The sequence below is a fragment of the Giraffa tippelskirchi genome, chromosome 4, assembly GCF_054371585.1.
Source record: "Giraffa tippelskirchi isolate mGirTip1 chromosome 4, T2T-mGirTip1v1.2.pri, whole genome shotgun sequence".
NCBI classification, from domain to species: domain Eukaryota; kingdom Metazoa; phylum Chordata; class Mammalia; order Artiodactyla; family Giraffidae; genus Giraffa; species Giraffa tippelskirchi.
The window spans coordinates 158,493,745-158,508,065 of NC_137278.1; the positions used below are offsets into that span (position 1 = coordinate 158,493,745).

Genomic DNA, 14,321 nt, shown 5'->3' on the forward strand with positions numbered 1-14,321 from the left:
AAGTTCCTGTATTTTCTTTTGCAACACGGTTTTGGGTAGAAGAATGAGGCTCTATTTTAGGTGCTGCAATGTTAATGAGAGGTCAGCAGGGCATTGAATCAGAGGTATCAATTGACTTTGGTAAGGAAAAGTTTGCTGGTCTCCTGTCTCTTTCCAGTATGCAGAGTTTTCCATTCTAAAACTCTTAATGTTTTAGGAGTTATTGTGTATATAATTGAACATCTGCAGCCTCTTTTAGAGAATTATTTAATCCCATGTTTTATGTTTTATCACATGCTTAAGGCATTGCATGGCTGCTCAATTGTGGTAAATAATTTGTACCAAATAATGATGCTTTTTTTTTTCTTCTAGTGGTTTCTGAATAGATATCTTTGTTATTTTTATTTCAACAGTCACTGATGTTTTAATATTATAAACATTCTCAATTCCGTTATGGACATAGTTGGTATACAGATTGCAGATAATGAAAATGATAATAGTCCATTTTAATTGAATTAAAGCCTACTTAGATTCATTTTCAAATGGAAGCATTTAATGTGTCTTATTGATCTATTTGCCCAGATATCATTTTTGTTATTTTTGGAGAATTTCTGTGTTTCTATGCACTTTCTACTTGAAATTTTGTAACAATTTTTTTTTTTTTTTTGCTTCATTTCCTGTACTTTATAAATTGAGATACTTGTGTGAAGTCTTGTGGATACTCAGAAGACATTTTCCGTTTGGCGACAACCTTGTATTCCTGTGTCTGTGACTCTCCGCAGGTGAAAAAGTTATTTTGGATAATTTGTAATAGTGTCAAAAGAGGCTCTTCTCCGTAATTTAAAGCCATATTTAAAAATAACAGGAATTTCACCTTGCTGAAATTCTATACTGTTCAGTCATTAGAATAAGACATTGAGTTATATCCTGACTTATAATTTTAAATCTATATTTACTATTGTTATCATTTTGGGCATCCATCTTTTCCTTTCTGAGAAATTTCAAGGCTAGCTATATTTCTGATAATGGAGGAAATGAAGCAGTAGTGGGTTTTTTTTTCTTTTATTTATTTATTTATTTTTAAAATTTATTTGTATATTTTTTTTTACTTTACAATATTGTATTGGTTTTGCCATACGTTGACATGAGAGTTAATATTCTTAATGAAACACTGCTTTCCAGTCTGTAAGTGCAAATCCTGGTTACTGTTTGGAGTCGCTTAGCATACAATGGCTGGTATTAAATGACGACTTGTGGGTGTGGATATTTAAGTCAAACTAGTGCAGCTCTGGTTTTAAAACTGAATTCCATGGATCCTCAGAGCTTCTCTGAGGTTCCTTAGGAGCCCAACTTTAGATCATAGCACCCTATAACCTTGAGATTCTGATGGGATTTCTTTTGAAAATTTGGTTTAACTGTTACAGAAAAATGTTTGAAAACTACAATTTTTGAGCATTGTATTACCTTTTGTTCAGGAAAGTGAAACACCGTAAGGGACTTGAGAAGTTCCACTCTTATAATATTTTCTATTTCTTAGTTTATTAGTTTATGTTATAACCTGTGACAAGTATTTAATTTTTGAACTAAATGTATTGATAGCAAATATAAGGAGTATAGTGGGCAAACTAAAAACAAAAAATTCCAATCAAGACTGAGAACGGCATGGAATTTTCATCTCTCTGTTTTTTAAAAAACCATGTGTGTCTTAGTTCAGTTCAATTCAAAAAGCATTTATTGAGCTCTATTATGTTCCCAAGCACTGTACTAAGGTACCATGTGTGCAAAATAAGTCTTAGAGCTGCCCCAAAGGAGCTCAAGGTTGGATATATTTTAATCATAAACTTACTCTCTTTCTAGTTCAGCTCTAATGAGTGACTTTATTTTCCTTTTGAAAAGAGCCAAAGTAACTGGACCAGGAGGAGATATACTCATGTTGGGTCATCTGTTGATATCCAGTGTGATGTTCTGTTTAGTTCCATCATGTCTCTCTTCTTTTCCGTATCTTTTCCCAGCTCTCCTCTCCTTCTCCCCTTGCTACTTTCTCCACTCCCTGCCCATTTTTTGTTATTTTAAACCAGAGATTTGAAAAAGAAAGAAGTATACACTCAAAATCTGGATGGAACTGATTGACTTACATAACTTAAAAATATTTGGAACTTTTCTTTCCAAGAGAGGTCAAGTGACTTAGAGCAGTGAAGACTACTCCAGATAGAGCTAGACTGCTTAGGTTTGAGTCCAGCCTCTGCTACTTTATTTTATCTTAGGGAAAACCATAAAATTTTCTTGTGCTTCAGTCTGCATCTATAAAGTGAGGATGGTTGTAGTAGTACTCACTTCATAGGTTGTTGTGAAGATTAAATGAGTTAGTGTATGTCTTAGTCCATTTGAGTTTCCATAATAAAGATACCATACACCGGTTGGCTTAAACATTTACTTATCATGGCTCTGGAGGCTGAGAAATCCAGCATCAAGGCATCATCTACCTCCTGGTTCAGAAATGGCTGTCCTCTTGCTGTGCCCTCACTTGACAGAAAGAAGGAGTGTCTCATTCTCTTTCTGGGGCTCCTTTTATAAAGACACTATTCTAATTCATGAGGTCTCCATCCTTATACTTCCCAATGTGTGTGTGTTAGTTGCTTGGTTGTGTCTGACTCTTTGCGACCCTATGGAGTGTAGCCCACCAGGCTCTTCTGTACTTGGAATTCTCCAGGCAAGAATACTGGAGTAGGTCACCATTTCCTTCTCCAGGAGATCTTCCCAACCCAGGGATTGAACCTGGGTCTCTTGTATTGCAGGCAGATTCTTTACCATCTGAGCCACCTGGGCACCTCCTAATACCATCACTTTGGGAGTTAGGAATTCAACATAGAAATTTTGAGCTGACCATTCAGTTTGCTGCAGTAGGTATGAAGCTCTGAGAATGTTGCCTGGCACACATTAAATGTTATATGTCCATATCTGTATATCTTATTGTTCTTATTGATTTACTTTACCACTTTTGCTTTCAGAATGCTCAGCCGGATAAAGAAATCGTTGTGGACATGATAATGTTCCTGTGGCAGAAATGCAAATTAGGAATGCAGCGGGTCACTGTGTCCAGAAATGACTACGCAAAGTTTACCCAGAAGATCAGTACTAATAAAGTATTCCTTTTTGTTTCCCTTCATATGCTTTTTGTTATTACTAATTTCATTTGTGATGCATATTTCAAATCTAAATTTTCCCTACTTACCCACCTGCGTTATTACTATTCTTTAAATGTAGTAATGAGGGAACCTTTCCTTTAAGTGTATTCCCTGCACTTCTGCTACAGTTTAGTTTTGGGAAACAGGGAGGTGTTTCAGTTTTTTCAGGGAGGAATAAATATGGTATGTTTAAGGTTATATGAACTTGGATAAATTCATTAAGGTGAATAATAGAAAACAAATAGATGAAGCATTTTAGCTTTTTTCTGTAATAATACTGTATTTAGACTAAAGAGTTCTCTCATGGAAAGGAGAAAGTGGAGCAGGTGAATATTATAATCTGGAAACTTAAGAGAGAGTATTTTAACAATAACTCAGTCTTCTGTGATTCTGAAGCCTGCTAAGATTAGCTACATTAGGATGCATGGACATAATTTTATCATATACTCTAATGAAAAATGATCTGGGTGCATAAATGTTGTTTTCCCATTTTAACTCCCAAAGTGTGATGGCTAATTTTATATGCTAAGCTTTGAGGTTATAGGCATGAAAGACAGCTTCCAAGGCACCCAGTGTAGAGCCTGAAATACCTACTTCCCCCTCACTGTTTGGGAGGACTTTGATAGTGATAGTCACTGCTGCTTTTTGAAGGGAGAATGAGAATTTTGAGGATACAGATAATCTTCACTGATACATAAAAAAGTCAGATGATAAGTTTTCTGTTATAGCTATAGATATGCCGACTACAAGCTAAATAATTCTTCTTCATGAATATGTATAAGCAGAGTGATCATTAACTATCATCTTATTAGGATTATTGATTTTCTATTACTTATAATTAAGCTCCACTGATAGAAAGGTGTTAGTCTCTCAGTCGTGTCCAACTCTTTGTGACCCCATGCACTGTAGTCTGCCAGATTCCTCTGTCCATGGGATCCTCCAGGCAAGAAACTATGGTAGGTTGCCATTCCCTTCTCCAGGGGATCTTCCTGACCCAGGGATCGAACTCAGATCTCCTGTATTGCAGACGGATTCTTTACCATCTCAGCCACCAGGGAAGCTAGTACCTGTATCACATTCCATATGATTAGAAGGTGGTGATTTCAAGGAAGTACTCGATTTATAAAATGTGACTCTTTCTACAATGTAGTGCACTTTCAATTGATTTTACTGTGTATTTTCTCTTTTTAGTGGATTTATCTTCTGTGGCAGATAAATGAAATCATTCACTGCTATAAGATGGAAGACATTGACGTTGTGATGGTGGCAGAGGTCACATTACGATTAAGTGAAATATTGGAGTCTTTAGGAAACCCAATAAGAAAATTTAAAAAATTTCTAGGTAAAATATTGAATGAAAAGGCATGAGGTTATTAATATATATATATATATATGAATATATAAGCATAAATTGTAATACTGTTTAACATCTGTTAATGGAAATTAGACATTTCAGTATTGTGCTTCATCGATGATTTATAATCAAAGATAGAAGTAATATAGGTTCAACCAAGTTGATGTTAAAAAAAAAAGGTTATATGCTTTCTGGTTCAGTGGCAAATGAAAATCTTTGCATCTTCTCCTCACTCATTTATTTCCCTTCTCTGTCCCTCATTGTCCACCTGCACCACTCACCCTCCCTCCCCATTCTTCCTTTTCTCTTTCCTCTCCTCCTTTTAATCCTACTTCCTCCTCTTCCATTTCCCACTAGAGTGTATACTTCTTGAAGGAAGAGAATGTATTCTGGTCACCGTAATTCTTGACACCATCATGCTGCCTGCCACAGAGGAAGAGCTGAAATGAGTGGATCCATGTCTTTCTACCTTTTGTCTCCTTTTTAAGTCTCTTCCCTCTTGATTCCCTCCTTTGAAAATTCTTCTTCTTTCTTCCTTTGTCCTGTTTCTTCTTTTCTTTTTCCTTTTTATCTTCTTCCTCTTTTTGCCCCCCCTTTCTCTCTCATTCTCTTCCTCTCCCTGTCCAATCCCTTCCTGCCACTTTTCTGTTCTCCTTCCGGGAGGTGCCTTCTCTCAGAGGATGCTTTGACCTCCTCATTCTTTCTTCTGCCTGGGATTGAACCCCAGAGTTGTCTGTGTCATCAGGTAACTCGCATATAGAAAATGAGATAGAGGAGCATAGGGGTGCCTGCTTTCCTGTCTCACCCCTCTTATAGTGTGTGTGTATGACATCTGAGGGATTTGGTAATAAGTAGTTATTGTAATAATTGTTCTCCCAGAGATTCGCTAATCTGGCTTTACCTATTCTGCATTGTTGAGCTCAGCTTTGCAGATTGAATTAGATAACCATGGTTCTCAAAGTTTGGTTGATATAAGTATCACTTGGAAACTTGTTAAAAATACAAAGGTCAGTTCTATTGCACCTCAGCTAGTATGGGCCTTTCTAGTCTTGATTAGGTTACCAGGTGATTTTTTGATACACTTAGAAGTTTGAGGACCACTGGTTAGAGGTCTGTGGATAACTAACACTTTCAATGACTTGAAGTCATATTTTTTTCTAACTTTATAATTTTTATTTTGTATTGCGGTGTAGCCAATTAACAATATTGTGGTAGTTTCAGGTGAACAGTGAAGTGACTCAGTCATGCATATACATGCATCCATTCTCCTCCAACCCCCTCTCCCATCCAAACTGCACATAACATTGAGTAGAGTTCTCTGTGCTATGTAATAGGTCCTTGTTTGTTATCCATTTTGAATATAGCAGTGTGTACATGACCTGCCCAAACTCCCTAACTATCCTTTCCCTGCCCCAGCAACCATAAGTTCATTTTCTAAGTTTGTGAATCTTTTTCTTTTTGTAAGTAAGTTCATTTATGTCATTTCTTTTTAGATTCCACATATATGGGGTGTCATATGATATTGCTCCTTCTCTGTCTTGAAGTCATACTTTTTGACATATCCTGTCTTAAAAGTTTTTTCCTTTTTAAAATTTTTATTATGTAGAATTTCAAATAGAGACATTAAATAAGTCACTGAGTACTCATCATCCAGTACAGTAATTATGAACATTTTGCCAACCTTATTTAATCTCTCTTGGCAACACTTTCTTTTTTCCTGGAGAGTTTTAAGGCAGACAGCATGTCATTCACCAACAAATACCTCAGCATATACACATACATGTGTGTGTGTGTGTTGGTCTATCTAACAGAAGGTTTTTTTTTTCTTTTTACACAACCACAATGCTATTAATACATTATACCTTACAAAATTAGCAAACATTCCTATGCCCCTGATTGTATTAAAATGTCTTAAGTTGGTTTGTTTCAATCAGGATCCACTTGAGCCCATACATTTTATTTTCCATCATGTCTCTTAAGTCTCTCTCTGTAACCTATAGTCCTCTTCTCCTTACCCTTGAAGAAACTGAATCATCTTCCTGGAAGGTTTCCCACATACTAGATTTGGCTATTTGCATCCTTATGGTGTTAACTTGTTTCTCTACCTGGTAGTTAGATCTACCAGGTTGGTTATATTCAAGTGATACATTTTCAAAAAGTTTTCTTGTCAATATCTTATTTTTTTTGGCAAGCGTACTTCATGCATACTCCCTATTGCATTGAATCAGGAAGTATGTAATGCCTGATTGTCTCACTTGTTATGATACAAAGATTTACCAGTGAATTCAGATGTTGTCACCTTGACCTTTTCCCTGGATTGGTTTCCCCAGAAGCAGATTCTGAGACAAAGAGTGGAGTGTAGCAGTTTATTTGGACTGCTGTCCTGGGAAGCAAGGTGGTGGGGTGAAGCGAGATAGAAGGAAAGGAAGCCAGGACAGGGTACCGAAAGTTCATGAGAAGGCTGCTGTTGTGGGTATAGAGCTTATTCCCACAAGGGGCTTCCAGAAGACTGTATAGAATGTGCCTTAAAGAGCTGGGAGGTTGGGGTGTTTGTCTGACCTTTATCTGTCATTGGTTGAAGGCTGCTGGAGTAGGGGTGGTAGGAAGCCAGAAGGGACTTCTGACTTCTATCATCTCATCTGTAGTTATTCTGTTGATTTCTTAAGTACAAAACTTGCTTCATCAGCTATTTGGTAAATCTGGTTATTTTTAATCTTGTGGTAGACACTATATTTGCTTCCAGTATTTTATAAAAGTAACTTGAAGCCTTAGATGATCTGTTCTTCCAGGGAAGATTTATGCTTGCTTTTGCCAGATACATGAAGGCACTGCAACTCCAGGTTCCCATTAATCCCCTTTGAGATATTAAGATAATTTAAACCTGAGATGCTCTTTATTCAGCCTATTTTCAGTTACTCTGACTCCTAGGGTGTAGCCCCTTCTGGCTTTTCACCCTTGATGGGCCCTGGATACCAATCCCTGTTGCTTTAGCTCCTCAAGGCTGTCAAAGCACCATTCAGCTTCTCAGCTTACTTTTCCAGAACTGACGAAAATCTTCGGAGGGAAAAGTAGCTCGAAGGACGTTCTCTAGGCCCCGGGCTCTCTTCCCAAGATCCAGGTGATACTCTCTTTCCAAGATTCTGGCTCTGTACTGATATTTTCATTATATTCTTAGCTTGCAGAAAAAAAAAAAAAAAAAAAACCCTGTATTTTTCCAGCTTTTCCAGCCAGGGGAATGTTTCCAGAATATCTGTTACAAGAACCAAAAAGTCTAATGATTGCTTTTAGAAAAAAATGTCTATTTCTTATTAAATTTTATTGTTTTGTTTACTTTGGGGAGACTATTATTTTATTGTATTTTATATTCTTTAATTATGAATGGGCTTCATACAACTGATTATACTGATCCTTTGTTAAAATATTTGATTTCTAAAGAACTAATCAATATTAGAGCATGATCCATTTGTAAATTTGAAAACATCTACATTTATGTCATGAGCAGTTGTCCCCATTTAGATATGTAAAGTTTTATTTTTCCAACAATGTTATTCTCATCATCTTATTGGCACATAAATCATGAAGTACAAGTCATTCTTTCTAAGTTAATTATGATAATATGCTTCAAGATGTTTATTAATATTAGTCTATTAACTAACTCATTGTTTAAGTGGAATTACTGGAAAATTTTTAGACTAGGAAATTAGCATTGTCATATACATTTTTATTATTTGTATTCCTCTAATTAAAGCCAGACTTCTCTGACATTTGTCTAAATTTACTGTTATTTTATGAATGCTTTTCAATGGATTTTCCATAGAATATACAGAAAGGCAATCTCTTTACCATAATGTTACCTTGCTGATTATCAAGATTTTTGAATTGGTTTGTTGTATTACAAAATGCTCTTAAATTTACTTTTATAAAGACAAAATATAACTATATGGAAGAAATAATTTGGTATGCAACTTCTAAGTATTGAATCATTTCTAAACTCATGAATAATTAAAAAGATAACTAATTTAGCATAATGTTTTTGTATGATTATGATTCACTGTTAATTCCCATTTTTCTCTTTCATTCTTTTATTTCCTCTGGTCCTTTTTCTCTCCATTTCTTTCTCTCCTACTCACTTCTTCTCCTCTTCCTATTTTTCCTCTCTTTTATTCTCTTTTTCCTTCTTCTCTCCCTCCTTCCTTCCCCTGCTTCCTTTCCTCCCTCCCTCTCTTCTTTCTTCCTCTTTCCTTCCTTCCTCTCTTTCTCTCTGTTTTTCAGATGTATCTTTAAAGAAAGGGACTAGTGAAATCCTTGGGGCTCCGAAAGGGAGCATAGATATTCTTCCAATAATAAAGGTAAGGTACTGCAAAATATTTTAGAAAATACAGTGAAAAACATTTAATTTTAAATGTTTTAAAATTTAATTTTTTAAAATACTATTACATCTTTAAATGTATAATGCTTAGTTATAGAAATAATTTTGCATATTTAATATCTGAGAAATTATGGTTTCTATATACATTGAGAACTATAGAATATTTTTCTACCTTTTGTTTTTACTTTACAAAAAAATCCAATCAGCTTCAAAAATAAGCTAGATAAAGGGTCTTAGAAGGAGTTATAGTTATATTACTATTGATATTTTGAATGTTGTGTTTCATAGACTCACAGAGCAGGGATGTCCTCCTCAGCACTTACCTGCTCTACGAGTCCATGAGTCACAACATTCAAAAAAGTAGCTCACTTTTTATCTTAGTGCTGTATTTGTGAGGTTGATTTCTATAGTTACAGTGATCATTTTCACTATTGCATTTTATTGGATCAAGGTTGCACAGCTAAGTGGATTTGAAGTTAGAGTGTTTCCTTCAAAGTTCAGGCATTTAGCAACTATGCTATGCTGTCCATTGATTTAAAAAGTGAGTGTCTTCAGAATATTTGTATAAAGTAACTTTTTTAATACACCAAAATACAAGTGCTAAGAAACTGGGTATAAATCAAATATCATAAGTATATCAGAACTTTCTTGAATATTATATTCATCTCTAATAAAAGGCTACAGGGAATGCAGTTTTGAGTTTTCTATGCTGCATTGTGTCTTGAGAGTTGAGAAATTTGAAATTGACAACAGAAGATGTTTGAACTGTGTAAGAGATTGAGGGGGCATAAGAGCTGTCTGCCAGTGGCTTTTCCAGGGATCATTTACAGTGCATATTAAATACGTAGCTTCCTATTTTCCATTTTGGACATAGTGAATCAATTTCAGGTATGAGGTTCTCAACAGTTTGTAATTCAGGTGTGAGGTTCTTAAAAGTTTGCCAGGTAGATTCTTAAGGAAACTAGAATTTAAGAATTACTTGCTTATGTACTGGCACTTACTCTGAGAGGCTTCATACAGGAATAGGAATACTAGTAGAAGTTACAAAGTACTAGATTTTGACTTGGATAGAAAAATTCTGATGATTAAAGGCACTAAATGAAATGGATTTCTTAGAAAGTGACCATGAAGAAACTGAAAATCATTTATGAATTATTGCTACTGTTTTTAAATTGGAAAAATTCACCCTTTCCTTGATATAATTTGTTGCCATCTGCTAGAAAATTGTCAAAATAAACATAGAAGTCTTTGATGACTACAGTGTGAATAGCACCTCTAAACTTGTGCCATATGCTACCTGCTCAGCTGTATGGGGGTATGTGGTATATGGAGTATGGGTGATTCACTGCTATGGCCCTAGGGCATAGCAGTTGATATTGGGGGACTTGGGAGTTGAATTCTGACTTTAATGTTGACTGCGTGATATTAAATAAACTAATCTGATGAACATGTGTCCTCCTTTGGAAGATTATAACAATAATATCGATTCTACTGGTAGTTTTTAAGTGATTCAGTCCAAATGAGATGTTGGTAACATTGTGGCACATGGTGGGAACTCAGTCTTTCTCTTACATTTCACAAAGGGCACTGAATCTCAACCTAGAGTCTCAGAGCTATTTGGAAGGGAGTGAAGTGGGGAGAAGGAGTGAGAATTTATTGTAAGGAGAGTCCAAAATCCATATGCTCACCTAGCAGGGTCTGCGGGTGGGGTAAACTGCATGTTTGTTGTTAATGTTCAGTCCCTAAGTTGTATCCCACTCTCTGCAACCAGATGGACTGCAGCACTTCAGCTTTCCCTGTTTTTCACTATCTGCTGGAGTTTGCTCAGGCTAATGTCCATTGAGTTGATGATGCCACGCCATCTCACCATCTCACCCTCTATCGCTCCCGTTTCCTCTTGTCCTCAATCTGTCTGAGCATCAGGGTCTTTTCCAATCAGTCAGCTCTTGGCATCAGGTGGCCAAGATACGATATCTTGCATATACACATGCAACTATTTAAAAAATATATAGGGTACTATTGCGATTATATTTTTTAAAATTTACTGTAAAGTTTTACTGAATTCATGGCTATTTTTGACAAATGGATTATAGTGTTAGTGTTAGTGTTGCTCAGTCATGTCCAACTCTTTGTGACCCCATGGACTGTAGCCCACCAGCCTCCTCTGTCCATGGAATTCTCCAGGCAAGAATACTAAAGTGGGTAGCCATTCCCACCAGAGAATAATAAGTACCTCATAGGATTATGGTAATTTAAAAATTAGTCCACATAAAGCATTTAGCCTAGCACTTGGAACACACTTTGATTCAATATTAGCTGTAATAATATTACTATATTAGCTGGGCTTCCCTGGTGGCTCAAACAGTAAAGAATCTGCCTGCAATGCAGGAGACCCAGGCTCAACCCCTGGGTTGGGAAGATCCCCTGGAGAAGGAATTGGCAACCCACTTCAGTACTCTTGTCTGGAGAATTCTATGGATGGAGAATTCCATGGACAGGCTACAGTTCATGGGATAGCAAAGAGCTGGACACGACTGAGCAACTGACTTTCATTTTCACTAGCTGTAACGTTGACAAAAATGACGGTGGTGGTGGTGATGATGATGCTAGAATGTGTGTGTGTGTTGGGGGGGGTCTTTGAAACTTTTTGGTGTTAAAAGCTGTGCTTAGAGACTTCTGTTTGTGACTAAATGGGAAACTAGATGACCTGAAAAAAGCTCTTGCTGCAAAACACCTGGAAATTTTGGAGAAAATTGAACAAATATCCTCAAGCACACCACAGAGTTCACAAGAAAGTAAGGTAAATCCCAGGAGCCAAAATAGAAAGGAGAACTGAAAACCAGAATGATCAGTTTATGAATAGATGCTGCAGTAGGTTGTTGGTCTCACTTACAAAGAAATTTAAATTAACCACCACCTAGGGAAAAGAGATAAGCCTTGGACACCTGAGAGATAGGGCTTGGAACTCAGACTCACACATTTAGTTAGAGCCTACAAGACTTATCCCAAGAAAAGGTCGACTAGAAAAGTTTCTGCCTATTTGGTAAGGAGGTTTCTCAGTTTGTGTATTGAGAAGTGGAGTAAACATGAGAAAGGCTCTCTTCCTAATAATTTGGGCCTGCCTTCATGTTGCTCTGTCATTCAAGTTTACACTGCTTGGGTTGCTTAGGAAACTCTCAGAGCCTGTGATTCCTTTTTTTTTTTAATTAAAAATTTTTATTGAAGTATAGTTGATTTATAATGTTGTTAATTTCTTCTGTACAGCAAAGTGATTCATTATGCATCTATATTCTCTTCCATAATGTTTTATCAGGAGATATTGAGTATAGTTCCCTGTGCTGTGTGGTAGGACCTTGTTTATGAACCTCTGATTCTTGAATGGAGATATCTAGCTATATATATGTTGAATGGATGTGTGTAATCAAATTATGTATATTCCAGAATGCAGGGGTGATTTAACACTAGAAATTCCATAATGCAATACACCACATTTGCAGATGACAAGGAAAAAATATGACCACATCATCAGATAAAGAGATGCAACAAAAGCATTTGACAAAATTCAACGATCACGTTTTAAAAAATAACACTTAACAAGTTAGAAATAGAAGAGAACTTTTGTATCCCATGAAGGGTATCAACCAAGACCTTTAATGATGGTTACACCTATGGTAAAAGATTAAAAGTAATCCCTTTATCCCGATGTAAAAATTTAAAGATGTCTGTTATTCTTCTAATCAACATGCCCTAGGGGTCTTAGCTGTGTGAAAAAAGAGAAGCAGAAGAAAGAGTAGAAGGCCTGTAAAGAAGTCTCAGACTAGGATAGTAACATTGCACACTTTTAGTAATAGCAGTCTAAATGTCCATCAGGGGAAGAGTGGATAAGTGAATTGTGATGCAGGCCTCAGCATAATACCATTTCATCCCAGTCATGAAGGTGAATCAGTTCCAGTGGCCTTGAACTAGAGTCAGCTGGTATCATTGCTATCCCCATCCTAATCAGCTTCACACTAGAGCGAGGAAGACCTGGAGCTACATTTCCCACCATCTCATTTCCATATGGTTCTAGGTTAGTCTTCCAATTAGGGGTATTTGGATGAATTTGTTATACACAAGGGAAGAGAGAGTTCTTATACTGCCAAGGAGGATGCAAGAAGATAATTGACCAGCAGTTCATTTGTTTCAGTGTGGTCGACACTGAGATTGTCACCTGGCTCCTGGATTCTTAGCTTGCTGCATACAGTAAAGTCATCCCTGGCAGCTCTCTTGATCTTTGCTCCCCCAGGGCTCCCAGAACTAGAATGGACACTTCTAGTTCTGTGCATTAAATCCCTTTCTGCTTGGAATACCTAGAGTTGCTCTGTGTTCTTAACCAGACCCTGCCAGACACCCTGAGCTGCAGGAGAAGGTTTCAATGACATATGGTTGAGTGAAAAAAATCAACTGCAGAATTTTACAAGAGAATCAAAAACATGCAAAGCTATATTGCATCTTGTTAGTGGACACATACATATGTAGTAAAAATTTAAAAACATGCAAAAGAATGGAAACCAAATTCAAGGACAGTGGCTTCCTCGGGGGGGGGGGGTTGAATTACTGTTAAGTTTGGAAGTGTTGTATATGATTTTCTCTTAAATCTGAATTTTATGTTTTGTTTATAAAATTACTTTAGAAAAAACCTGAGGAACAGTTATTTTTGGCCTATGAACTTCTTGACAAAGCCATTGGTGGCATAAATTTGAACTGCATGTTAACTGCTTTGCCAAATGGATCATCAGTGATTGACCATTGCTATGCCACGGTGAGAATGAGAAACTCTTACATTAGACTTGTTTTCCTTAACTAGGAAGCAGGCTGGCCTTGCAAGTAGGTAAGTGAAGAATGATCTATGGTGGTTCCCCTCTCACAGACTGGAAATACATTCCTCTCCTCTCAGAAGAAATCAAGGAGGATGAGGAGTCTTTGAACCTGTCATTGAAAGGCCACTGATGAATGTGGAAAGCAGATTAATTATTGTGTAAGCCAGATTTTAAAGGGTTAAGAAGTGAGCATAACTTAAAGGCTAAGAATAAAATGATAACCTGAATGATAATAGGCTGGAGCTATTTTTGTATTTTTTGATAACTGTATTCCTTTTTAATTTTTGCTTCAATTCTACTGAAGCACACCCACTATGTAGATGAAGACATGTGCAAACCAGTCACAACGAATAATTTCATAATGGATTTGCATCTTGAACTAATTCAAGCCCAGCACCGAATAGCTGTTGTGCTTCTTGACCAGTTGCAAGGTAGTAGTCATTAAAGCAGATAACTTGTTCTGAATCCATTTTAAGAGATGTTCAAGTGTGGAATCAATTTGATTTGTGAATAATGTTCTTGTTGACTGGGTGTTTTTCAGATAAATTTTGTTGATTTGTTTTTTCTTACTTCCC

General features: G+C 36.5%; 1 protein-coding gene across 3 annotated transcripts in view; it reads left to right on the plus strand.

The window, feature by feature from the left end:
* Positions 1–14,321, plus strand: part of CFAP54 (cilia and flagella associated protein 54) — a 306,329-nt gene that overhangs the window by 43,131 nt on the left and 248,877 nt on the right. For all 3 annotated transcript variants that reach the window (XM_081595348.1, XM_081595350.1, XM_081595349.1), the window contains exons 12-17: positions 676–761; positions 2,988–3,122; positions 4,356–4,506; positions 8,791–8,867; positions 13,560–13,688; positions 14,051–14,177. In XM_081595348.1, the coding sequence (XP_081451474.1) occupies positions 676–761; positions 2,988–3,122; positions 4,356–4,506; positions 8,791–8,867; positions 13,560–13,688; positions 14,051–14,177 (705 nt within the window). The remainder of the gene's footprint in view (positions 1–675; positions 762–2,987; positions 3,123–4,355; positions 4,507–8,790; positions 8,868–13,559; positions 13,689–14,050; positions 14,178–14,321) is intronic.